Genomic DNA, 26023 nt, shown 5'->3' on the forward strand with positions numbered 1-26023 from the left:
TAATTCTTGTGCATCAATGAAGCTAGAGAACAGTGCGTGGGACTTGGCACTGGGGTTGCACTCAGCAGCTGGGCTCGGCTGGCTGTTGTGGCTGGTTTTGTTCACTGGGACACAGATGTGTCCAACCAAAGCCTGCTGAAGTCCAGAAGAGTCTTCTCAGCCAGTTCAAGGGATACTGAGTTGGAAGGGACATTTACAGGTCATCATCTAGCCCACCCCTCCCTGTAGCAAGCAGGGACATCCCCAACTAGCTCAGTTTGCTCAGAGACTCATCATAACCTAACCCTGAACGTCTCCAGGCATGGGGCCTCCACCTCCTCCCTGGGCAACCTGTTGAAGTTTTTCCACCCTCATAGTAAAAACCTTTTTGCTACTGTCCAATCTAAATCTATCCTTCTCTAGTTTCTTGGTCTGCAAGTCACTCTTTAGCCATAAGACATTTCTCCAGTAAACAGAAGGATCAAACTGCCAAGTGTGCTCACATCCATACATGCAAATGAGTTGGAAGCTGGTAAAAGCCATCAGTAGATATACAAAGTGAACCCAGTCTTGCACTTGAGTGTTATTATGGCAAACCAGCACAGGATGGCTGGATTTGTGTTTGTTGGTTTGGTTTTTTTTTCCCCATGTGGAGGCAGTCCTTCTGTTAAGGAAAGGCTGCTCTAGACTTGGTGACTTATCTGAAGTACCTGCACACAGATGCCTGCTCAGGGCTCTGAGTAACTTGATGCAGTTGAAGCTGTTCCCTGCAGAGGGGTTCAAGTAGATGAACTTCAAATGTCTCTTCCAACCCAAACTATTCTATGATTTACAGATCTGGGGCCAGTCCTTGTCTGGTTGCTGGGCAAGGAGGCTTGCAGGGTTACTTGGGAGATATAAAATCATGACAATCACCAGATCTCACAAACAAGCAATTGGGCTGACCTCGTGGCCTGAATTACTTTGGTTGCATGCTGCTCCTGGGTTGGCTTAGCTCTTGTACTAGGAAGAAGCAATCTCTGTTTCAGACATTGGAGGGGATCAGCTAATGTGCCAGGACCCACTAGTGGACACAGCAGACGATAATTTAGCTTCTGGCTGAACTGCTGAGCTATAAATCAGCAATCAGCGAGCATCCCCAAGGTCAAAATGAGTCAACTACTAAATCACAGGCAAGCCAGCTGAAGGACATTCAGAATTTCTGCTGTCTAAATGTGCTTTCAGGGTAGATGTGGCTGGCCAGGGTTGGGATGACCCAGGCTAACCACTATTCCCTACTCAGCCTCAGTAGGTCAGCTCATTAGCCACGGTACCAACAATCAACACAACATTGCAGGACCCTGAGGAAAGCATCCCTGCAGGGTGCTGGTGCTGTTTCTTATGACCTTAGCAGCAGCCTTATAATTTGTCATTTTTCCACCTCAGAAGATTGAATCACTCATTTGACATAGGCCAATACCCAGAGTGTAGTTAATTGGTTCAGCCTTTGACACGACCCCTTGCAGCCTGGGACTGCAGAGGAAAGAGATGTCAAAAGGGTTGGAGAGTTCATTTCACAGCCTTTGGAGACTGCTGAGCATGGATAGGCTTCATGGAAGCTGGCCTGCTTCTTAGCATCTGAGAAACTCAATAAGGTTTTATGAGACCTATTTTAAAGCTTTGACTTCTTATAGCTCAAGGTCACTATAGGACTGTTCTAGGGTAATTACACTGCTCAGAAATATTTTCTTTCTATTCCACTAATTAGCAAGTAAAGAAACTAAAAACAACCCAACAACAATCTAGAATCCAGGAGATGATGCATGGTTTTAACTATGCATTTTGCCATTAGTCCACGAGTTCTCATTGTCAGTCTCCTATTTTGAAGTGACTACAACTAGAAAAAATACATAGAATAAAAGTTACAGATATGCTCTATGTGTTTTCCTCAAGTTTCTCCTGAGATGCTTGTTACCTCCCAGCTCTGCAGCATTAAATGAGAAAGGGAACAAAGTGAACTTGTCCATGGAAATTTGAAGGATTTATGTGAAACTTTCATGCTCAGGAAGCTACAAGAGCCTTTCCACATACAACTGTTCAGGTTGGAAAAAACCTTTAAGATGCACTTGTCATAGAGTAGAATAGAATAGAGTAAGAATAGAGTAGAATAGAATAGAATGAATAGAATAGAATAGAAGTACAGTAGAGTAAGAATATAGAATAGAATAGAATAGAATAGAATAGAATAGAATAGAATAGAATAGAAGTACAGTAGAGTAAGAATATAGAATAGAATAGAATAGAATAGAATAGAATAGAATAGAATAGAATTGACTTACCCAGGTTGGAAGAAACCTTTGTGATCATTGAGTCCAACCTATCACCCAATACCATCTAATCAACTAAACCATGGCACCAAGCACCCCATCCAGTCTCTTTTTAAACACCTCCAGTGATGGTGACTCCACCACCTCCCTGGGCAGCAGAAGATCAGCTTAGTCAAGCAGGACCTGCCTTTCATAAACCCATGCTGACTGGGACTGATCACCTGGGTTGTCCTGTGTGTGCTGTGTGGTGGCACTCAAACCTAGTCCCTAAGCTTATGGAACTGCAGTGTAGCACTGCTGACTCCCACAGGGCACAGTCAGGATGAAGCGATGTTTTATCTCCACTGCAAGTGGGGGCTGGGGATTTATTACAAAGGAAATGGGTGAAAGGATTTAAATAGTGTCAGAAGGAAGCAATTAGTCCAGATCCAAAGCAAGGTTACACTTGCTCTCGGATGCCAGTTGGCACATGCATTATTTGCAACACTCAGCACTGGGAATGTTTTCCTGGAAGAGCTTTTATGAATTCTGTTTGAAGTACTTAGCTGTCCATGGATGTTCATTTCCATGGTCTAGTCATGAGGTCTGTGGTGAGAGGTTGGACTTGATGATCTTTGAGGTCTCTTCCAGCCTTGGTGATACTGTGATACTGTGATACTGAATACAAGAAGTTTTGGACAATAGAGGTTTGAGAACAAGTGTATGGATTACACCACAGTCCTTCAAAAGCTTGGTTGTCCAATTCATATTGTCTAGATCAGACTAATTTGTCTCTGTAGCAACATCAAAGGACTGGCAAGAAGCATGAGTAGCAGCATCTTGTTCAGGGTTTCCTGATATAAGCTAGACTGTTTCTCAAATCCTGGCTTTCATGACCTCCCCCAGATAGGCTGTGTTCAGTTACACCCTATCTATCTCTGTTATTCTCCCCACTCTGTACTCTCTGAGAAAAAAAAATCCACTCTCAAAAGAATTTGTATTGCTCTTCCAGGGATAGTTTGAATTCTTGCTTTCAGAAGGCTGATGGAAGAAATTCAAGTTTGATGTTCATCACAGTGCTCTAGGGAAAATGGACTGTGGCTGCCAGTACCTTGGGCATGACAGACTTCAGAAAGCTTCCATGGGAAAAGCAGCAGTGTAGGTGTTAGCATGGCAATCACTTCAAAATTAACATCAACAACATCCTGTTCATGCTCTAGGTCCACCAGGCTGGCTTGGAACAGGGTGCAGTGCTGGAAGGACTGAAAAATCTCTGCTTTGGAGAAATACTGATTGGAAAAAGGGGTCAGAATTTGTGTGTTGGAAATAGACTCCTGGCGGCAGCAGCAACCTGCCGTTTCTGACAGGATCTGCTGCGTTGCAAATCCTTTGCTTTTTTCCACCCCAGACTGGCTCAGAGACAGAACAAACACAGAGGTACTTAGGGCACATATTTCTACCCTGTAGGTATCTGTCCCTTCAAACAGAAAACGCTAAGGGCTGTTCATCGCTATTGTGATGCAGGCGACGAGCAAAAGTCCTCTCTCATCGCTTTTGTTTCCCAGCTACCATGAAGAGGGTTTGCATCACTTTGTAGAACTCAGGGCACTGACAGCAGTGAGTGGCATAGGCAGGCACGTTTCCAGTCTCATTTGTATCTCTGCTGCACGGGGATCTATCATGCTAGTTGGCGTGCCACATGGAAGGCTATGTGAGGACTCTTCCCTGCTCCCTTGCTTTGGCAAGGACAAACTAGGCACAATCTCAACGCTCTCTTCTCCCTCCCCCATCAGTTATCTCACTGAGGCAGCACATGGACCCAAATGAGAGTTAGGAGGGAGAGAAGTTACATTTAAATCAGTTAACTTAAATTTGATGTGTATTGCCAAGGGGTCAAAGTCAAATGTGATTGAGCTGCTAGGGTAAGATGCCTCCAGAAGCAGGCAATTAACATCACTATCTGCCAAGATATTTTCCATCCCAGTGTAGAGAGATCAATTTAAATCTGGAGATTTAAGTCCAGCTTATGCTGGAAAGTCTTCTAAAACATAATGAAAATTCAGAATAAATAGGCTAAAATGGGAAGAGAAAATTACTCCAGCACTGGTGAAGTGCAGACACTGGAGAATGTATTACTCAACTTGCTTTTTCCTCTCTACAGTTGCAAAGCTCAGTGGAGAGAAAGGATCCAGTGTAACAAGCATGACCTGAGAAGGAAGATGATAATCTTGCACTTAGATGCCACCTTGCTCAGATTTCACCCTGAGCTTGTTCTTCTTCTTGGCTCACTGTTGAAGCAGATTTCTTTCCCTGATCTTAGACACAAAACCCCTCTCAAGACAGCTATCCTCTTCCTTTCCAGAGTAAAGAAAATGCTGTCTGATTTTATTGAAACCAACCCAGAGTAGTGTTTATTATTGAAAATATACAGTATTTTTGAACATCACATAAAAAGCCTGGTAGATACATCTGCTCTAGTTCAAAATGCTCAATAGATAATCTTTGTGCAGCATGTAGCACTACCCTCATAATGCACACATCCTCTTCTCAGCAGTGTTGTTACAGTGCTTCCCTTTTAAACCCAGAAGACATGTCCTGTTGTCCTTCCCCACCCCACTCCTCTTGGCTGAAAAAACTCAAAGACTTTCCAAAGGCTACTTACATTGTGCCGAAAGCGTGGGGCTAAGAGGAATAAGGATACCCTAAAGAGCTATCTAGAGATATTGCTGTCCTTCTCAAAGTTCTGTGTGTCAGCAGGGCATTGCTCTTCCAAGGCAAAGTGCCCTGTCTTAAACAGTCCAACGATGATCTGGCTCGCTCCCCATGTATCAAAAGGAGAAATGGGGAAGGTAGGTTAAATCCAGATTTTCTTCTTTCATCTTTCAGATGTTCTTCTCCTTGCTGCCACATGTTCTCAAATGACAGTCCTGCAGAGAACATTGTACAAAGAAACAAGAAAGAGACGGGCTATCTATACACCAAAGTGTTGAACTCATCAGGAATCAATGTACAGGGTGAGATGGGCAGGATGGTCAAAAGAGTCTTTGTTCACCACAATACAGAAAAAAAAGAGGGGGGTGGGGTGGGAAAAGGAGGAAAAAACTTTGATTGTTCCTGCCAGTCTGCTGGTTTAGACATTGTATTGTGAACTTCCACAAGGTGCAATCAGTTGTTGAATCTCTTTCTTCTTCCAATCTCTTTCGCCACCACCTGCTCCGAGAGGCTTTTCCCTGGTTGCCTTCAAGCAGCATCACGAATAAGGAGATGAGAGTCCACAAAACCACGGCGGGCGCCTCCTCGCAGAAGAGAGCAGTGCAGAGTAAAGGGAGAAAGGCTGAAGAGAGGGGCTTGGGAAGAGTGAAGAAAGAAGAACCCTGAAGGCCACCACGTGGTGCGTGCGCGTGCGTGGGGCACGTCACACGGCCGCGGTCTGCTTGATGCTGTGGAAGCTGATCCGCGTGGGCGAGGTGGGGATGGACATGGCCCGAGCCACGCGCACCCGCAGGGAGTGGTGGTCCTGCCAGCGGTGCCATCGTTTCCTGGCAGCAGAACGCACCTGGTGGGGAAGAAAAGGAGAGGCCATGAATACTTGGACCACTCAGGTCTCCTCCTTGCAGAGGACACTGGGCAGTGCCGTGACAAGTGATGAGATGTGTCAAAGCACTGAAACATGCAGGGCTTGATTCAGCTGCCTGAACAGCGGCATCTGCTTTGCTTGACGGTCCCCTGAGTACTGCACGCTGGGAAAGGCAGGGGTTTCACATACCTCATGTCTCATAGTGCATGTCTTAAATGCCCCAGAGCATTTCAAATGGCAATGAATGTCTAAGCTTCTGTGACTGAATCAAGCCCTCAAGATGGAGGCACCTGGTGGAGGTTTTAGAGTTGCCTCTGCTTCTCTTGTGTATGAAAATCATCTAACTAAATATTGGTGTCTACAACATAGACAGACCTGACCCAGTCCCTCCTAGATTCTTGTATAGGCAATGCAGAGCTAATCTACAGTCAACAGAAGGCCATCCTTCAAGCAGATACTTACCTAGAACAGATGAATCTTGAAGTCTGAGCTCATTTTTTTGTGTGTCAGGGACCTAAGAGAGAGCCCAGGAGCTCTGCCTCAAACTTATATAATGTATAAGAGAAACACAGGTGATAGGAACCTAAGCCTTAAACACAACATGAAGGAAAACTTGACATAACACAGACTTTAATCAATTCCTGCCAAATCACTGGCATAGAAGACTCAAAGTCAGAACCTGAAAGGAAACATTTAGACCAGTTTGTAGATGTTCTTGATCTCTGCTTACTCTAGAGACAAGGTTGGAAGGGACCTCAAGAGATGAATGGAATGGAATGGAATGGAATGGAATGGAATGGAATGGAATGGAATGGAATGGAATGGAATGGAATAGAAGTACAGCAGAGTAAGAATATAGACTAGACTAGACTAGACTAGAATTAACCAGGTTGGAAAAGACCTTAGATCATTGAGTCTAACCCCCCTGCCAAAGCAGCATCACTTAGGGCTGCGCCAAACTTAGAGAGTCAATGAGAAATTGTACTCATGATACTAGGAAAGGTTGTTGACATTTTGCTGCTTCTTTGAAGGAAGAGCATTTTTACACACAACACCTACATCAGGCCAGGGCCTCCTTTGCCAAAGCCACATTTCTTTAGAGGTGGGGTTATAAATAATGTAATGTAGACATTACACCTCAGCTGCCGACTCAGAGCTCCCTTCCTGAGCAAGCAAGAATCAGTCAGTATGCTCAAAGGGTATGATTCATCTTCTCCTAAAGCCAATGTGCAAAGTAGGCCAGATACTGTGGTCAGATGAAACATACTTAATTCCTTTCAAGAGTTATGAAGGGAGTCTAGAAAGCAAGCTCTGCCTTAGATGCCTGGATTATAAATACCGCTAAATCTAGGCAATATTGACAGCTCACCCTGAATGGTTTTCAGTCTTCAATGTACTTATCTTGACTGCATCCCACAATAGCAAAGGAGTGCTCCTATCTCCATTTTTATCACCAGCAGGCTAAAGCTTGGGTATTAATGGCAGTGATGTTGTTGTAGAGTAGACCTCAGCATGGATCAGCTACCATGGCAACAGCACAAGGCCCAGGATGAGCTTGCACAGCCTGTGTGAAACCCATGCTGACACAGCTTCTCACCTAGCAGCACCTGAGGTAGATCAAAGCTATCTATGAAAACCACTGAGATTGCAGGGAAGGTGGTGTCGAAGCACATAGTCCAAAAGTGCACTGACTCAGGGCCTGGCTTCAGGTGCAGTGTGATGGCTACTCAAAACATGAAAAATACACACACCCTAGTCCCACCTCAGACCAGCTCCAAGCTGCTGTTTAACAGGTGCTCAAATGAACTGATGGACTCTAGTAGCAGAGGTATTTCTCACTCAAACTGCGCACCCCTTAAGAGGGCAGCTTAAATATGAGGAACAAGTCTTTGCTCCATCTTGCTCCTCTGAGTATAAAAATGAATATTTGGTACCTAAGGCAAATGGTATAAGTAACATGTCAAGTGTCAGAGGGATGATGAGTGTCCTGGGAAATGTCCCATATGAACATGGGACTTGACCTGCAGAGGGATGTTACCTCTCAAATATTCCATGCCAAGATATTGTTAGAAAAAAGATTTTCTCCTTTCTGCTGGAGTGGGATTTGCCCTTGTACAGGGATCCTGTGGTCTACTTACGTCCTTCAAAGAGGTGAATTTCTTCACCCCTGGTGCACAAGCAGAGAGTAAATCTCCATGCAGAGCACAGGCTTGCTAAGGATGTTAATAGGAGACCGGGAAACCTGTGAGTTCTTGCACCCAGGCACTCCCGCAGCACCATTGCATAGGGAAAGGAAAAGGGGAAGAGGCCTGATGGACTTTTTGTGTTTCTGAGCAATTTGTGGGAACAGATACTGCCTCAGCCAGTGAAGCCAGGTTAGACTTATCATTTGTGCTTCAAAGCAATCAGATCATAAAGAATGAGCCTGGAGGTAAAGACTCCGGAGTCTAACCAAGCTTTAAGGAAGGATAAAACGTCCTAACAAAAATGCTTCCTTCTTGGACAGCTGGACCCAGTCCTAATGGACTGGGCACGTGGAAATAGATTCTGCACTTATAGGGGTGAGTGCAAATCATGTCTTAATGACAGAATAATTCACTGCAATTAGGATGTGACAAGAGCAGGAGCAGAAAAGGTTACGCTCAAATTTGTCTCTTACAGCTGAACTCAGCAACAAATGCTAGCTTAACTTTAGGTCAGGAGAGAGGAAAGCAAACTAGCTGTGACTGCTATAATAACATGTTTCAAAAGGCACTAAAAAAGCTATTAGATGGGGAAAGAGTAATAGAAAAAGACAAAGCAAAATAGCAACTTCAAAGGTGGCTGTTAATGCCCATGAGAGCATCCACACCTAGTTAAGCCATTTGAAGAGTCAATACCATGTCTCAGAGTCAGCATTAGTGCATCTATGACCTGAAATCAACAGCACTTGTCTGCAATAGCCCAAAGATGCCTGCAGCCTGTCATCAGTGGTTAGAGCTTAACAAAGACTCTTAGGAATACAAACGATCAGTCTCACCTCTACGTAACTTGAGTTGCTTGAGAAGCCAAAGTTTATCCGTGCTGCTGAGCAGAGAGTTCAGTTCTCTCTCTTGACCCTTGGTCTGTCTTTTTCTTCCGAAGAGTTACTCTCTCGGAATGTCTCTTTTCAGCTCAGCACTTTGCCTGCTGTGAATAATCACAGTTGCTTTCGGAGCACATGGTGAAATCAGATTTACCAACAGATTTGTGCCTACAGCCTGTGGACACTGCTCTCACCAGGAGCGCTTTAGAAGAGTCAAGAGAACTAACTCAGGTGATGGGAGGAAGAGAAGTCACTGGGTGATAGTTTTGATTGGATCACCAAAGTGAGGACTTCTCAAACTTTCAGGCCACATCTGCAAATGACTAAACCCCACATCCTATTATAAAAAAATCTGTAAAACCTCTCTTCAGAAGAACAACAACAATAACAATAAAGAAAAGATTGTAAAACGTGGAGAGAAGGATGAAAACAGGCAGGGAAAGGCTGCTTTGAATAAAACAGATGCCAGTTTTGTGTTGCCATTACTTAACTTGCTCCTGCTGCTGCAACCATCAATTAGAAATGAAGAAAGAGGCTCTAGCAACATCAAGCATCAGGTTTTTTGGAGGAAATGTCATGTTTTATTAGCAGAGAGGAAGAAAGCTTTATCCATTTACACAGTGCTTAAGAACAAAGGGCACCACTCACTTGGGATTTGATGTGATAGTAAAACAGAATAGCAGTAATGTGGGTTAAAAGGAAGGCTTTGATAAGGAGAGTGGGATTAAATGAGCTGCCATGGTAATGCAAGCTGGGAGTAAGACTGCTGGGATGCCATCATCCCCTGTCTCTCACATGAAAATGGTAACAAGTGAGGGGCAGAGAGACAACAGGTGGTCTCTGACTATAGAATAATCATGGTGTTCAGTAGCCTGTGACTATAGACAACACTAATTAAATCCTTCCTTTGCTCATATGCAACTTTTTATTCCCAGAAAACATGACCCCAAGGTAAATGAAATAAATGAAGGTTTATATATATCTCAACAGGCTTTGAAACAAACCAGTTTTTGCTCCATGAAAGCAGGTCTCAGTAAGGACTTAATGAGGTTCCACCTACACCCAGGCACCTTTGTGACATGTTTAAGCTCCTTTTGCTGCAGCTGGAGGTAACTGGATGATAACTTTGGACTTTATAAACATCTTCCGTTACAAATGGTGGTGCGAATTGTGGGAAAATTGATGGAGATTGAATAAATCTTACTGCAACCCACAGGTGAGCAAGAGGGACTTCCAAGCAGTGTCCAGATGAGCAAAAGAGACCTGGCAATACAGAATTTAAATTTCAAGGCATTGGTCTCGCTGTGTCTGGCTCTGCAGTGTAATCCCATTTCCATGAAGTTTCTGAAGCCCTTGTCTATCACTGTACCCAGCAGAGACATAAAGGACCTTGGTAGCAGCTCATCAGGACTAGGTAAATAAAATAGGTCAGCTGAAATCTACTCTCATTTGGCTGAATCATTGCCTACAAATGAAGCTGAGGGTGGTCATAATCACATATGTGTATCTGTTAGATGGCTAAGGTTAGGGGGATAAATCCCACCTATTACATAATAGAACTTAAACTCACATAAGGTGATGCCTTACATGGTACCTTGAATGTTTTTCATAGGGTTAGAGTGTCCCTCAGGGAAGAAAGACAGCAAATGCTGTGAAGAAACCTATGGGTCAAGTCTCTCTAGATCCTTGGAAGGATAAAGTGCAGTCCTGAATGGAAGCAAAGAAGCAGAAGAGACTAAGCACAGAGAGCACTGGACTGACAGGTCTGGGGATCTGCAGATGAGGAATGCTAACACTCAGAGAAAGCACATCAGAGAGAAACTACAGGGGTGTGTCCTACAGCCACCTCTCATCCTACTGGCATGGCTTTACAAGGCTCCCAGGAGAGCCAGCCTCTCAGGCCAAAGGTGGTCATGTCACCATTAGACAAAACAATCCTCTATAAAGATGGCATTATCAGTGTTTAATCCTCATAAGGCAGGGAAGGGATGTAGTCAAAACAATCTGCAAGGCTCAAAGGAAACAAAAATGAAGCTCAGGTGGTACTTTCTCTTTTTTTTCTCCCAAACAGCTCACATCACACCATTATTTTATGCAACATTGTTTGGTTTCTTTTTCTCCCCCCCAAAAAAAATTAGCCTGGTTAATGGGTCTGCAATTCCTTCTTTTTTGCTAGTCTTGGGCAGCAATTCCTGGCAACCTGGTGACAGCAGAGCAGTTTTGCAGCACCTCCTAGACTGGGACATTGATGGTTTATTCCTGAGATCACAGCAGTGCAATTTCGTTATCATCTATAACTGTTTGAGGAGCTAGAAGAGTTCTGGCTAGTTATAAAGATTTGCTCCATGTTTTGGGATGGAAGCAAATGTGGCTCTTTTCTTCTGGCCCACAAGGGACCAGAAGTAGCCACTAGAGAGGGAGGCTATGAATGCAGTCAATCCACCTTGAGCCTCTGTGGTTTTGTTCTGGAGTGCTCTGGAGCCACACATGCAACAGAAGTAGTGTAATGAAAAGGAAGATGGGGTAAGGAAGGACCCCCAGACCAGTTGCTACTTTTCACCATGCCTGGACTTCACAGTTTTCTTTCTCTGGCAGGACCTCAGTCTGCAGAGACCTACTGGAGTCACAACAATGGAGGCAACCTATAACCAGAACATGCTTGGGGATGGAAGAGAAGATCACAGTCCTGTAATGAACTGCTTCTTGCTGGTGCCAAAGAGAAGGTCTGATCCCTTCAGTTGACTCTATACTGACTAGTCATCCTCAGAGGCATTTAGGAGCAGTACTCATGCATGCACTGTTGGGCACCTTTGCTCAGAAAGCAATCATGGTGGGAGATGGAGTTAAACTTTAGGCCTCCAGTCCACCCCCATATTTATATTTATTCAGTGATTTGAAGGAATGCTTAATGCATGTCCTTTGAGTTCAGAATGATGCATGTGAAGTCTGCTTAGATTGATGGGCAGGTGGATGACTAACCATTTAGGTGGTGATTCATAGCTGGCAATTTTAATGAATAGCCTCCCAAGATGATCAGATCAAAGTAAGCCACTTTGAGCTTAATAGATTTTGAGAGACAGATGGTGCCTGGGTAAAGAGTCAACACAAAAAAATTAAACATATTTATTCTTGCCTTGAACCTTGTTGTGAGAATAATTTACAGTGCAACCTAACCAAGCAACCTGCTCTATTCCTCTCCTGTTATGATTTCTCTCTGACAGTTAATTGCTTTCCATTTTGTAGGTGAATTCATAGCTGATCATTGATATTGAGCAGATGATACTAGACTCTGAGGCCTGCTTGAGCTAAGAATCCATGCTTTCACCCAGCCTTTTGTCAGTTTCAAGTCCATGCCTTCCCTCAGCTGTTTCTCAATTTCAAATCCATGCCTTCACTGAGCCTTTTTTTCAGTTTGAGGTCTGGCTGTGACCTGGATAGGAGAGTGATGTTTTTGTCCAACCTTCCATTCTCAAGATCATTGTCAGAAGAATCAGAGGTACCATGTGAGATGAATACCACACCAAGCACCCTTTTGAAAGGCAGGCTTTCATTAAACACATGCTCTCAAGCTCAGTTACTAGATTGCATTCATCAGCTTGTACTAGAGAGGCTGAAGAGATGATTTAGTAGTTTGTATGGCTCTACATTCTCATCCAGACGTACATCAGGAGGAGATATGATGAAAGCATATCCCTGATTATAACTTATTAGCTTGTTATAAGCAAACTGACCTAGGTAGAAAAAGCTTCATCAGCTGAAGAAACCTGGAGATTTTTCAGTGAGCTGCAATAAAAACATCCCAACAGGTTGTGGGTCTCTTTTTTGTGTGTGGGAATGCATCCTCTTCAGCACACTTTCGAGCCATTGAATCTACCCTTGCTCCAGAATACTCCATATTAAAGGTCTTTTTTCTTTTAAGCCAATGTTATGTGAAATTAAATTCAGTCTTGTGATCTGTGAGTTGATAGAAAAAGTGTTGAGGAGCATCTGGATTACTGCAGTCATGAAAAAGAGAGAAGTTCCCAGCCCCCTTCCACTCTTTTAAAGTGGCATTGACCAGAAATGCAAATGTGTTTTTCAGTACATCTTAAATTCTCAGAAACCTCTCATCCTTAATTTTCTTGCAAGTCCAGAGATGGTCTTTACCATTCAAATGAAATGTCATTTCCATATTTTTGCCCTCTAGTGCTGGCAGATTTTCTGTGTCCAAAAAATTGCAACTTTGCTTCCATAAAGTCTCTGGATAAATTAATGAGAGTCAAGTGCCGACGGCAACTCATGCCCTTCCACTCAGAGGAGAGTGTCCAGCAGATCAAGGGAGGTTCTCCTCCCCCTCTACTCTGCCACACCTGGAATATTGCATCCAGTTCTGGGCTCCCCAGTTCAAGAGGGACAGGGATCTACTCGAGAGAGTCCAACAGAGAGCTACCAGGATGATGAAGCGACTGGAGCACTGCTCTGTAAGGAGAGGCTGAGAGCCCTGGGGCTTTTTCAGTCTGCAGAAGACTGAGAGGGGATTTAATAAATGTTTATAAATATCTGAGGGCTGGGGGTCAAGAGGGAGGGGACAGGCTCTGCTCAGTTGAACCCTGTGATAAGCCAGGGGGCAATGGATATAAACTACAGCACAGGAGTTTCCACCTCAACAGGAGGAGGAACTCCTTCGCTGTGAGGGTCACAGAGCACTGGATCAGGCTCTCCAGAGGAGTTGTGGAGTCTCCTTCTCTGGAGACTTTCAAGACCCACCTGGATGTGTTCCTGTACTAGATTCTATGGTCCTGCTCTGGCAGGGGGGTTGAACTTGATGATCTCTGGAGGTCCCTTCCAACCCCTAACATCCTGTGATCCATGGTGCACATACTTTGTTCAAAACACCTTTAGAACTTTCCAGAAGCAAGAAAACATAAAAATGTGCCAAGTTTGTAGCTAAACTGCTTCTTCTTCCTATGTTCACAAGGGGATCTTGTGTATAATGTGTTGCCTTGGAAATCCATTCCTATTCAAACCCTGAAAGATCCTATCTCCAGCAGAGGGGTCCAAATGGCACGCAATCTCTCAAGACATGGCCCATTGTCTTAATCCTCAGTGCAGCCAAAAGAGCTGGTCCAAGATCTGTGTTGCAATGTTGTGTGTTGTGGAAATGAAGCAAGAGGAGATGCTTGTATTCCCAGGTCAAATGCCTGCTACCAAGCCATAAGGAAATAAGCTCATCCCATGTGAAATTCTTTGCGTGGACTGCAATTGAACGGCTTCACTTTTTCCCTTCAGTGATCTCACTGCTGAAATGTCAGACCAAATCTCTGCAAAACCCAGACCAAGCCCTTTTATGGTGCTATCTTGTATTACCAAACTGCTGTCCTCAGATAAAGTGCTGGAGGTGCTGCCCTCTCCACCAGCACATCAGATCTGCTCGAGCAGCACAGTTGTGTAGCTCCTCTGATCTGGAGTACAAGAACTCACGGTCATAAAACACGCTGGGTCCTAAGGATGTGTTTGTTTAAATTAAGGGAGGCCACAAGGTGTTACAGAGACAGAAAATCCTCTTTTTTTGTTGTTGTTTTGTTTGCCAAACCTCACAGATAGAACAGTGACAAAAAGACAGAAACTTTCTTCACTTTCCATCTTGATCAATGTTGTTCAAGCTCTGCTACAGCCAGTGATTGGAAGTTTTGAAGTATCTAGTTACAAGCTGTGTCAAGTATGGAATGGTAGAGATGCAGCTGAGATTACAGCATCATTACAGCTTTAAATTAATGGGGTTTGTGGCCTTTTTGCTTGTGTCATCATTCACAGCAGGCCTGGCACTGTGTGGGATTAATAACTTGTTAAAGACTATTACATGCATTTAAAGAATGTGGCTCTCTCGTAAGTGGAAAACCTTAAGTACTTAAAACCTTCTGAGATAGCCAGTCATCAGCCCATCTATCACAGAGACAGAAATATTGGTCTCACTGCAGAGACAATAATTCAGCAAGGCTTCAGGGATACTTGCAAAGATTTCAGGCTACTGAAAGGCTACCACTTAGAGGCTCTTTTCCTCTTTTAGAACAAAACCCGCTGTGGATCTCACTAAAAGCCCTGGTGCCTCACGAGGGCATTACCTTCCTCACCACTTCCAGCAGAGACACCTCTCTGAGAGAATGCAGAAGAGATGTTGGTACTTCTCATGTGATGCTGTTCACACACACTAAGAAGTAAAGGCTTCTTCACAGCAGATAATTGTGAGACTAGAGCATTGGGTGGAGAGGAAACTAATGAAGTTCAATAAGAGCAAGCATAGGATCCTGCACCTGGGGAGGAATTACCCTGTACACCAGTAGAGGTTAGAGCTGACCTGCTGGTCAGTGAGGAAGAGAGGAAATGTAGAAAAGCCAACACTGGTGCTTCACTGGCTGAAGTATACAAAATGTTTGAGAGCAGCTGGGTCAGCAGGCATGTCCATTCCTCTTCATAGCCCACAAGGAAGTTCAGAAGGAGCACAGGCAAAATGTATCCAAATACAGCAGGAATTATTAAGACATGGAATTAATTCTGCAGAGACACAAAGTCTAACTGGACATAGATGACACATCTAAATGAGACACTGGCATTATAAGTTGGGGAAAAGATACAAATCTCTTCACACTTTGGGTTGTAAGTCATACCCTGAGAGATATTAGTGAAACATTTCTTGCTTGAGTAGCAGTATCTAAAATTAATTCTGAGGAAGACCCTGTCCCCAGCCCTCTTTTGTGAAAGCAACAGGCAATGACCACTTAGAGATGCCCATAGAGGCAAACTAACTCACTCAACTCAGCGTGGCAATCCCATTAGAGAACTGGGTCACCGGCAGCATATCCTTAACGAGAGCAGAGCTCAGAAGTATCACTTTTGTATGCCCAGAAATCTTATTTGCAATTAATGAGAAACTTCAAAGGAGTCTTAAAGCAAAGAATAAAACTGTTATAATCTGAGAAGATTTCTTTTCCTCTGCCCTCCCAGGTAATGCCCTGAATTTGCTGAAGCTCTGTGAACAAAGACTGTCTACAAAGAAGGCTGGGAAATTCAGATGCACATTAGCAGGGTGTTCTGCAAGAGCAACAGACAAATGGGACTATGACCCCATGTAAAAGCATCTCATGTTTCTACAATCATTCAAGCAAGTTCCACCTCTTGAGAATTAATTACACTGACAGCAGGGGACACTGCTTACCTCACCATTCAAGAAGCAGTAAAATACTGACACGAAGAAACCCTGGAAAGAATAGAAAGCAGTCAATTATTAGATAAGTATTTTAACACACAAAATCAGGGACTGAGCTTTAGCCTGGGATCATGCTGAGCAGAGGCATAATCTTGCTGAGATCACCCACTTCTAGACAGAGGAAATCTTTACAACTTCTTGAGAAAACACTAAATGTCTTGCAGCTCACAGGTGAGACACGAGAGCTAGAATCTTGACAGAACTTCCACCTAGAGAGGGCATTGCCACTTTAGGTGGGCTAAAGCATACCCAGAGCTACCAGTTTGCTCCCTAAAATGGCACAGACCCTTCACAGGTGCTGTGTCATACCTGCAGCTCTATGTGCATGTCTCAGACGCTTACAAGGGGGTGTCAAGTGGCCTCAGATGGTTTTGTGTGGGCAAGGGTGTCATCAGCTTGCTTACATTCATCTGAGCTGAACTGCTTGTGGAATCTACTGACAGCAGTGACTTAGACCCCTGTAACAGCTGCAGAATGTAATGACTCTAATGGAAGCTGAGATGAAAACATGAAGACACTTTCATCTCTCAATCTGTGGAATCCTACCCATTTTGCTTTCATCACTGGACTGTAATTATTGTCACCATAAAGGAGAGGTTCCCTGTGCTTGCTTTCTTACATATGTCCTCATAACACTGACATGAAAATAAGCAGTGCAGAGTCTGTTGAGACACTGAGCATCAGAAGATGAAAAACACAAGTAATCTTAGGGAATGAAAAACATGGCTCAGTTCATTGGTGAAGACTAAAGATTCTTTCTTTGTTCATAGCTTAAAAGGGATATTTTCCACTTTGGATCTTCAGTTGTGTGTTTTAAAACTAAACAGTAAAAACAGTAATTCAAAGGTCAAAACTTTTGTCATCCACAACCCTGAATCTGGCTTGACAGCATGTGAGCTGTGTATTTGTATGGGTGTTGTGGGTATCAGAATGCTTGCCCCTGCATATATCAGAGGCTAAACATTAATGTGAGATGTAGTTCCACCCAGGCTCAAGAAGGTCTTTAAGCAGAGGTGAAGCTGGAGGACACACCTATGCACAAATGGATAGCTAAATACCATTCAAGGTCTTCAGTAACTTCTGGGTTTGTACCAAACACAAGAAGCTGAAGCAATTACTCATGTTCCACTGCCTTCTACATCCTGGCAGAACTCCTCTTAAACTCAGGGAAGGAAGCAGATAGGGTGTGGATTCTCAGGTGTATGAGAGGTGGAGGGGGAGGCTAGGCAATATAGCTAATGTCTTAATTAAATAAGCCCAACAGGTAGGAATTGTTTCCCTTCTGTTGTACAACATCAAGTCTGAGTCTCAGCTCACCCTGTGCTCTGTGGAGAGAGAAGTACCTTGAGAGGGTGATTCATCATTCTCTCTCAGGCAGACTAAAACAGAATGAAAAATCATCTCTCTCTCCATTGGCTTTAAATGGGAGCACAGGTAAGAAGCTGTAGCTATAGACTGTGCTGCTGTTAATCACTCCAGTACACACCTGCGAGGAGATCTCCACTCCATATGAAATGCTTAAGTATCTATTTTGTAAGTGTGAGAACCATTTTCAGCTTACATTTCTATCATCAGCTTCATTGCCTTAAGTTTATGGCTGAAAAGCACTGAGGATCCTTTCAGGAGCAGCTGATAGCAACTGCAACCTTGCTCTCTTACCTGAAAAGACTGCAGGAAGGAATTGAAATAGATGAAGACAATCTGGGAAATGTCATCTTCACCAGGGTTGACAAAGAAAAGCATATAGGTGATGCCCAGCAGGGGCAGAAGAACTAACGTTGCCTTGACTGCCTTCCTGTGGGTAAGAGACAGAAAATGCAAGTGAACACAAGAAACAAGCTCATTGCCCCTTGTCCTATCACTGGCCACCACTGGGAAGAGCCCATCCCATGCACTGAGAAGTCTACTCTTTCCCAGGCTGAACAGCCCCAGGTCTCTCAGCCTCTCCTCACAAGACAGTCCTCCCAGCATTCTGCCTCAGCTCCATCGGACTCTCTCCGTTACTTCCCCACCCTTCTTGAACTGGGGAGCCCAGAAGTGTACACAATAGGTGCAGCCTCACCAGGGCAGAGTAGAGGGTGAGAAGAACCTCCCTGGACCTGCTGGCCACACTCCTCTAAATGCACTCCATCTTTTGCTTCTGCCCAGAGTACAAAGGCTTGCTCAGTCTCTGCAACACCTGCACACCCAACACAACTGCTTAGGGCTGCCTTATAAATAATAAATAGGCAGAGGGTGCCCAATGAAGGACAAGTGATTATTAACACAGTTATTAGGGGCTAGTCTTTATTATTGGTGCTGTAATAGCATTCTGGGATGTCAGCTGCAAAACAGCACTCATTGTGCTAGATCCACTGCGAACACAGAAGGCTGCAATTCGGCTAAGTGTCTAAATCTCTGTATAAAGCTGTACAGGTAGGTAAAGACAGGCAGGCAGGCAGGGGAGCACAAAAACATTGCCAGTGTCAGGACAGAGTGACAGTCTCAAAGCAGCTGCCACATTGCCTAGTACTTGCTTCACAAATGTTTGGATTACTCAGCTTTAGCCAAGCAAGGCTTGCCTCTGCCTTTCCTGGAATTGATCAGGTTTTCTGTTTAGGCTGTGGAAAAAGAAGGTTCCCTCTCTCAGTTTGTAGTGAGGGTAAGATCACCATCGTCTGTTCAGTGATGAAGGCAGTTACTTTAGATTGCCTCAGAATCTAATACCTCCAATAGTCCCTGCAAACTGTGGCAGGGACAAATTTGAATCGGGGCCTTTTTAATCCTAGTTTTAGCTGTATGGCATGAGATTTGAGCATGAAGAAGGGGTGGATTTCCCCTTCATTTCTGAGGAAACCTGCAGAGTAGAGTCTGAACAAGAAAGTCAGGCCATCACATGTCCCATTGTGTTGGGGCATGTGGAAGCCTGAAGGAGGTAAGGAGGCTGGTGGCTGCAGCAGTACATGTGTCTCTGGGTCTGTGAGCTCAGGCTGTTTGGGCATTGCTTTAGCAGTAGCTGCAGGATTGTGAGCTCTAGGCAAGTAGTTGAATGAGATGATCTCAAAGGTCTCTTCCAGCCTTGACAATTCTGTAATTCTGTGACATTGAAATAGAGTGGACAGGAAAAATGCAGGCACAATTTTATGGATAACCTGTAAAAATAAATACTGTGTGAGCTCGAGGGGCAAAACCAGCACTCTTCTGAGATCAACAGTGACATCTGGAAAGACAGAGATGGGGCAGGGCCAGGGCAGGCAAGGCAGTTCTTTGCCAAGAAGAGAGACAGCTGACTTACCTGTACTGTATTGTTTCTGAAGTAGTTGAAGCTCTCAGCTTTGTCATTAAAATCCTAACTATGTTAAATAGAAATACAAAATTTATCTGAAAAAGAAAGGAGAGGAAAAAAATAAGACCAGTGAGTCCATTGATGGCTTTAGAAGGCACATGCTGATGTTCCTATCTGATTGAAAACCACCTCTCAGTTTTACCATTGATTGCCACAGACTCAGAAGTTTAATGGAAATATCAGATTATGCAGCAAATACCCAACAGCTACTAATGCTTTCCAAACAGCAATGAAAATGGAGCACAAAATTCATGGTCCCAGGTGCCACAAGGAGCAAAGGGTGGGATATGTTTGGCTCTTTGCACCTGTCCCTGGCTGTGCCCACTGAAGGCAACAAAGCTGTCCCTGGCTGTGCCCATTGAAGGCAACAAAGCTGGGGAAGGGTTTGGAGCACAAGCCCTATGAAGAGAGGCTGAGGGAGCTGGGGTTGCTTAGCCTGGAGAAGAGGAGGCTCAGGGGAGACCTTATTGCTGTCTACAGCTATCTGATGGGAGGTTGTAGCCAGGTGGGGGTTGGTCTCTTCTCCCAGGGAACCAGCAACAGAACAAGAGAACACAGTATCAATCTGCACCAGGGGAGGTTTAGGCTGGATGTTAGGAAGAAATTCTTCACAGAAAGAGAGATTGGCCATTGGAATGTGCTGCCCAGGGAGGTGTGGAGTCACCGTCACTGGAGGTGTTTAAGAGGGGACTAGATGAGGCACTTGGTGCCATGGTTTAGTTGATTAGATGGTGTTGGGTGATAGGTTGGACTTGATGATCTCAAAGGTCTTTTCCAACCTGGTTCGGTTCTATTCTATTCTATTCTATTCTATTCTATTCTATTCTATTCTATTCTATTCTATTCTATTCTATTCTATTCTATTCTATTCTATTCTATTCTATTCTATTCTCCCTGCACAGAGTATTTGGCAGCCCTGGGCCATGTGGCTATGACAGGTGTTTGGAACCCTTTGCCAATTCTGCAGCAGACTCTAAGGGTTGGGTAGAGTCCTGAGACTGAGTGCAAGGCTGCATTGCAGAGATCTGAACAAGTGAGTCATGCTGGACTCCCTTTGTATTTGGTGGAGGCTATATATTGCACTTCAAGAGTGGATGAATCATACCTGAAAAATGCATTTTTTTCCCCATTTCCTTCAAAGGTGAGATGATAGATTTACTGCTTCCCTTTTCACTCTGCTGAGCTAGGTAATTATTATTTTTGTTACCATCTCATCACTGAGAACTGAGATTTGCTTTAATTACTGTTGTTGGAGCATCTGCTGCTGAGTTTCTTATGTAAGCTTCCTCTCCATGTAAACAGGAAAGAAAAAACAAAAAACAACACACAAGGAAACCTGAAAAGAAGACTCTGATTTGTAAACTGTGGTCAGCAGAAAGACTTGGCACCTACAAGCAAGTTTTGGGTGGCTTTCAACACATAAAGGATAGGCTAGAATAGAGTAGAGTAGAGTAGAGTAGAGTAGAGTAGAGTAGAGTAGAATAGAATAGAATAAAATAGAATAGAATAGAATAGAATAGGAATTAACCAGGTTGGAAGAGACCTTTGAGATCATCGAGTCCAACCTATCACCCAACACCATCTAATCAGCTAAACCATGGCACCAAGCACCCCATCCAGTCTCTTCCTAAACACCTCCAGTGATGGTGACTCCAGCACCTCCCTGGGCAGCCCATTGCAATGCTTTCTGTGTAGCTTACAACATACTGATCTGCTTCAATATTGTTGATGGGGGAATGGAAAAAAAAATAGAACTGGGTAGATTCAGATTGGATGTTAGGAGGAAGAAGTTTTTCACCAGGAGGGTGGTGAGAGACTGGCACAGGTTGCCCAGGGAGGTGGTGGAAGCCTCATCCCTGGAGGTTTTTAAGGCCAGGCTGGATGTGGCTGTGAGCAACCTGCTGTAGTCTGAGGTGTCCCTGCCCATGGCAGGGGGGTTGGAACTGGATAATCCTTGAGGTCCCTTCCAACCCTAACAATCCCATGATTCTATGTACTTGGTCAGAACTACACAACTGTTATCTCAGGAGTGCTTGAGGTCACAACCTACGCTTGGAGGAGATATTTATCTCGCTTGCATTTCCAGAGTCCCAGGGTTCCTGGCATTTTGCAGTCTGTGAATGAAACAATTCTGTGATTGATTTCCCACTATTTATGAAGGCTGCAGCACAGCTGGCAGTTTAAAGGTGCTCTCAAAATACGCCCCTGGTTTGTTTGGGGGGTTTTTATTTATTTATTTGATTTTCCTGTGCAGTGTGGTTTATTGCAATGATTACAGGATCTTGGCATCCATCCTGCCTTTCCCTGTGGTTACTGTAACTCTGTTTGTAGCAAATGGTTCAATAAGCACCTGAATAAACACTGGGAGACTGGCAGCACTGGGAACCGTGTACATTAAACACTTATTATGTGAGTTACAAAAGTGCTGCTCCAGGAGCTAACAAGTGACAGGTTTTGAAATTACTTCACTAGCAGAGCAGGGCCTGAGGGAGTGTAAGAAATAAGTGAAGCAGTGCAGTTTGTGGGTTTTGCTCCTGCTGGAATTGTCTTTGTCACATCTAAGAACTGAAGTAAACCGGTTCTCCCTTTGTTTATCAGAGACAAAACCGGCTCGATGTCGCTGGTTGGACATGAATCTCAAGCTCCTCACATTGGTGACTGGCAGCCAAGAGGGCCAGTGGCATCCTGGCCTGGATCAGGAACAGTGTGGCCAGCAGGAGCAGGGAGGTCATTCTCCCCCTGTATGCTGCACTGGTTAGGCCACACCTTGAGTCCTGAGTCCAGTTCTGGGCCCCTCAGATTAGGAAGGATGTTGACTTGCTGGAGTGTGTCCAGAGAAGGGCAACGAAGTTGGTGAGGGGTTTGGAACACAAGCCCTATGAGGAGAGGTTGAGGGAGCTGGGGTTGCTTAGCCTGGAGGAGACTCAGGGGAGACCTTCTTGCTCTCTACAGCTACCTGAAGGGAGGTTGTAGACAGGTGGAGGTTGGTCTCTTCTCCCAGGCAGCCAGCACCAGAACAAGAGGACACAGTCTCAGGCTGCGCCAGGGGAGGTTTAGGTTGGATGTTAGGAAGAAGTTCTATACAGAGAGAGTGATTGCCCATTGGAATGGGCTGCCTGGGGAGGTGGTGGAGTCACCACCATTGGAGGTGTTCAGAAGGAGACTTGATGGGGTGCTTGGTGCCTTGGGTTAGTTGATCAGGTGGGTTGAATTGGTTGATGGGTTGGATGCGATGATCTTGAAGGTCTCTTCCAACCTGGTCTATTCTATTCTATTCTATTCCATTCCATTCCATTCCATTCCATTCCATTCCATTCCATTCCATTCCATTCTATTCTATTCTATTCTATTCTATTCTATTCTATTCTATTCTATTCTATTCTATTCTATTCTATTCTATTCTATTCTATTCTATTCTATTCTATTCCCCAATGACAGAAAGGAGGGGGATGGAGGTGTCCTTCACCCACCCACAGAAAGAAAACTTCTGCCTCTAAAATTCTGCTACCAAAACTGGGGGCTCCTCATCAGCTCAGAGCAAGCTTTGGAATATTTCTATCGAGGATACAATAAAAGGCAGAAATCCAAAACCTGCCACTTTTTGCAACTGTAATGGCAGGTGCCAGCTGGAATTATAGCCTGTGGGGCAAGTGCAAGTTCCAAGTATAAGTAAGACTAATCACATGGGATTAACATGATGAACTGGACTGGAGAAAGCATTTCAAGTTTCATGAGTCCTGCTTTGATGTGGCAGCAGGGCACTGGAAGTTACAACTGCCACAGGCTGCAGCAGAAAAATTAAGGATTTTTGATCTTCTCTGCAGCTGAATTGCAGAAGTGTGATTCACCAGTCCAGAAGGGGAATTTCTAGCTGCTGCTATGCACCTCTGTTTAGGCAAAAAGATCTGTCCTTTGAGTTGGATTAAATAAATCCTACCTTGATATACTTAACATTTCCCAACGGAACAGCTGTGAATACAAAGTCACACTGACTTCTGGAATAGCTTAACAGAACAGAAAACTTCTTTGGTTAATGGTTGGCTGCCTTAATCCATTTGGCACTTCAATATGACAGTAATAACTCTTTTACAGAAAACCTTTCCCAGGGCTCAACCAAGACTCCAGAAACACTGCTCCTAAATTCCACCTTACCTAACTGCAGAAATAAACTCAGGCTTTGGAATTGTGTTTCCTCTTCTGATCCTCACAAATGACTGCTCTGTAAATGGCAACATGGATCCAAAATCCCCTGGATTTTTTTAAGGAGGCTCCCAAGTTTAAACTGGACCTAACTCCACACCTGACATTTATTCACACAGTTAGACTTTGATACCATCTAATCACAGAATCATAGAATTGTTTCTGTTGGAAAGGACCTTTAAGATCATTGAGCCGACCATTAACTTACCACCACCACCACGGCCATTAAACCATGTTCTGAAGTGCCATGTCAATTCATTCATTAATAAATAAAGTTAAATTGCCCATCAAAGCCCTGCTAGACACCAGAGGACAAATGTCAGACCTGTCACCCAGCTGTCTGATCACCAGGCATTACTTGATGGGTAAAGAAAGTGTGGGAGGACAAATACTTAATGACACTGCCCAAGTCCAGAGTCCTAGCTTTCAGCAATGGATAGCTCTGAGGACTTTCTGAGACAGGCATTAGAGACTCATCTCTGCCTCAATCTCTTTCCTGAATGGATCTAATCCATTAACTCAATTTCATCTCGGTTTCATCTTTACAACCCTCAGTGTCACAGGGAGTCCTACTCTTCAGCAGCTCATGAGGAGGAAGGGAGCAAATTTAAAAAGCAAATAAACTTGCTTGAAAAGCAAAAAGAAACTTGCTCCAAGGGAATGAGGGTGGAAAGAAGTCACATGGGAAGCTGGTCTGTCTTTCTCTGCAAACCAGAGCCTTGTCTGTTTGAAAAGGGATGGTGAATGGGACGGGGTTAAGTAGAACATTCTGGGATGGCTGGACAGTACAGGAGAAATGTGTCAGATGTGTTAGGCCAAGAGAGGATGGCTGGGATGCAAAAGGGATAATCGAGTCAGGAGAATCCTATAGTATCACACAGTATCACAGTATCACAGTAACTAAGGTTGGAAGAGACCCCAAGGATCATCAAGTCCAACCTGTTCCAACAGACCTCACAACTAGATCATGGCACCAAGTGCCACGTCCAATCTCCCCTTGAACACCTCCAGGGACGGCGACTCCACCACCTCCCTGGGCAGCCCATTCCAATGACGAATGACTCGCTCAGTGAAGAACTTTTTCCTCACCTCGAGTCTAAACCTCCCCTGGCACAACTTGAGACTGTGTCCCCTTGTTCTGGTGCTGGTTGCCTGGGAGAAGAGACCAACCCCCTCCTGTCTACAACCACCTTTCAGGTAGTTGTAGAGGGCAATGAGGTCACCTCTGATCCTTCTCTTCTCCAGGTTAGAAACCTCACATCTTCTGGCTTTAGAATCTGTGGATGTTGCATGCAGCCCTTTCAAGGCTTGGTTTTCCACTTTCTCACACTGTGGCTACTTTCCACAGCTGTCACCACACCTGGAAAGGACACAAGGGCTGCCTTTGGCTTGTTACACACAAAGCTCCTCTTACTGACTTCACCCCGCAGGCTTCTTTAGGGGAAAGAATAACTATTTCTTCCCCATGCTGGATTAGCTACCTAAGAGAGAAAAGTCAAGCACCTTGGCCTTGCCTGTAAAGCGATTCCATCACCCAGTGAAGATAAAAGCTTCTTATCCCCCCTCTATTTATACTTAGCAGAGAGGAATAGGCACCTTTCAACAGTCATTCATTTGACATATGAGGAGGCTCGGGGCAGACCTTATTGCTGTCTACAACTACCAGAAAGGAGGTTGTGGCCAGGTGGGGGTTGGTCTCTTCTCCCAGGCAACCAGCACCAGAACAAGAGGACACAGTCTCAAGCTGCACCAGGGGAAGTTTAGGCTGGAGGTGAGGAGAAAATTCTTCACAGACAGAGTAATTGGCCATTGGGATGTGCTGCCCAGGGAGGTGGTGGAGTCACCGTCCCTGGAGGTGTTCAAAAAAGGCTTGAATGTGGCACTTGGAGCCATGGTTTAGTTGTCAGGAGGTATTAGGTAATAGATTGGACTTAGTGAGCTCTGAGGTCTTTTCCAACCTGGTTGATTCTATGACTCTGTATTTTAAATAAGTGGTTTTGGATAAATTGTTTTTGGACTTGAACCAGCTGCACACACAAATCATCTTCGGATTGTGCAGGGGTATCCCATCCAAGCTTCAGCTGAATGAATGTGCCTGCGTCTACTGAGGATCTGTGACACTACATGAAAGCTTAAAAAATACTTTGAGGCACTGACCTCAAGGGTCCCCTTTTGCCTCTATGACAGTTTCTCTGGGAGATCTTTAAGATTTGACTAAGACAACCTCTCAAAGGCAGAACTTGGCCAGGCAAAAGTGGTAACATGGAGATACCTTCTGGTTTTGCCTAGCAGAAACACATTGCAGCGTGCTCAGTTTTAATGGCTTCTTTTAAAAGAGCACTCATTTCAG

At 44.4% G+C, this 26023-nt stretch overlaps 1 protein-coding gene across 5 annotated transcripts in view; it reads right to left on the reverse strand.

Annotated features, from left to right (window-relative positions):
* Positions 1-5357: 5357 nt before the first annotated feature.
* Positions 5358-26023, reverse strand: part of CRHR2 (corticotropin releasing hormone receptor 2) — a 136954-nt gene continuing 116288 nt past the window's right edge. For all 5 annotated transcript variants that reach the window (XM_054171242.1, XM_009899109.2, XM_054171245.1 and 2 more), the window contains 4 exons: positions 19423-19508; positions 17808-17943; positions 16098-16139; positions 5358-5820 (listed from right to left, as the gene is read on the reverse strand). In XM_054171242.1, coding sequence (XP_054027217.1) covers positions 5680-5820; positions 16098-16139; positions 17808-17943; positions 19423-19508 — 405 coding nt within the window. In that variant the 3' untranslated portion in view covers positions 5358-5679. The remainder of the gene's footprint in view (positions 5821-16097; positions 16140-17807; positions 17944-19422; positions 19509-26023) is intronic.

Source organism: Dryobates pubescens, chromosome 21 (assembly GCF_014839835.1).
Source record: "Dryobates pubescens isolate bDryPub1 chromosome 21, bDryPub1.pri, whole genome shotgun sequence".
In the NCBI taxonomy this organism is placed as follows: domain Eukaryota; kingdom Metazoa; phylum Chordata; class Aves; order Piciformes; family Picidae; genus Dryobates; species Dryobates pubescens.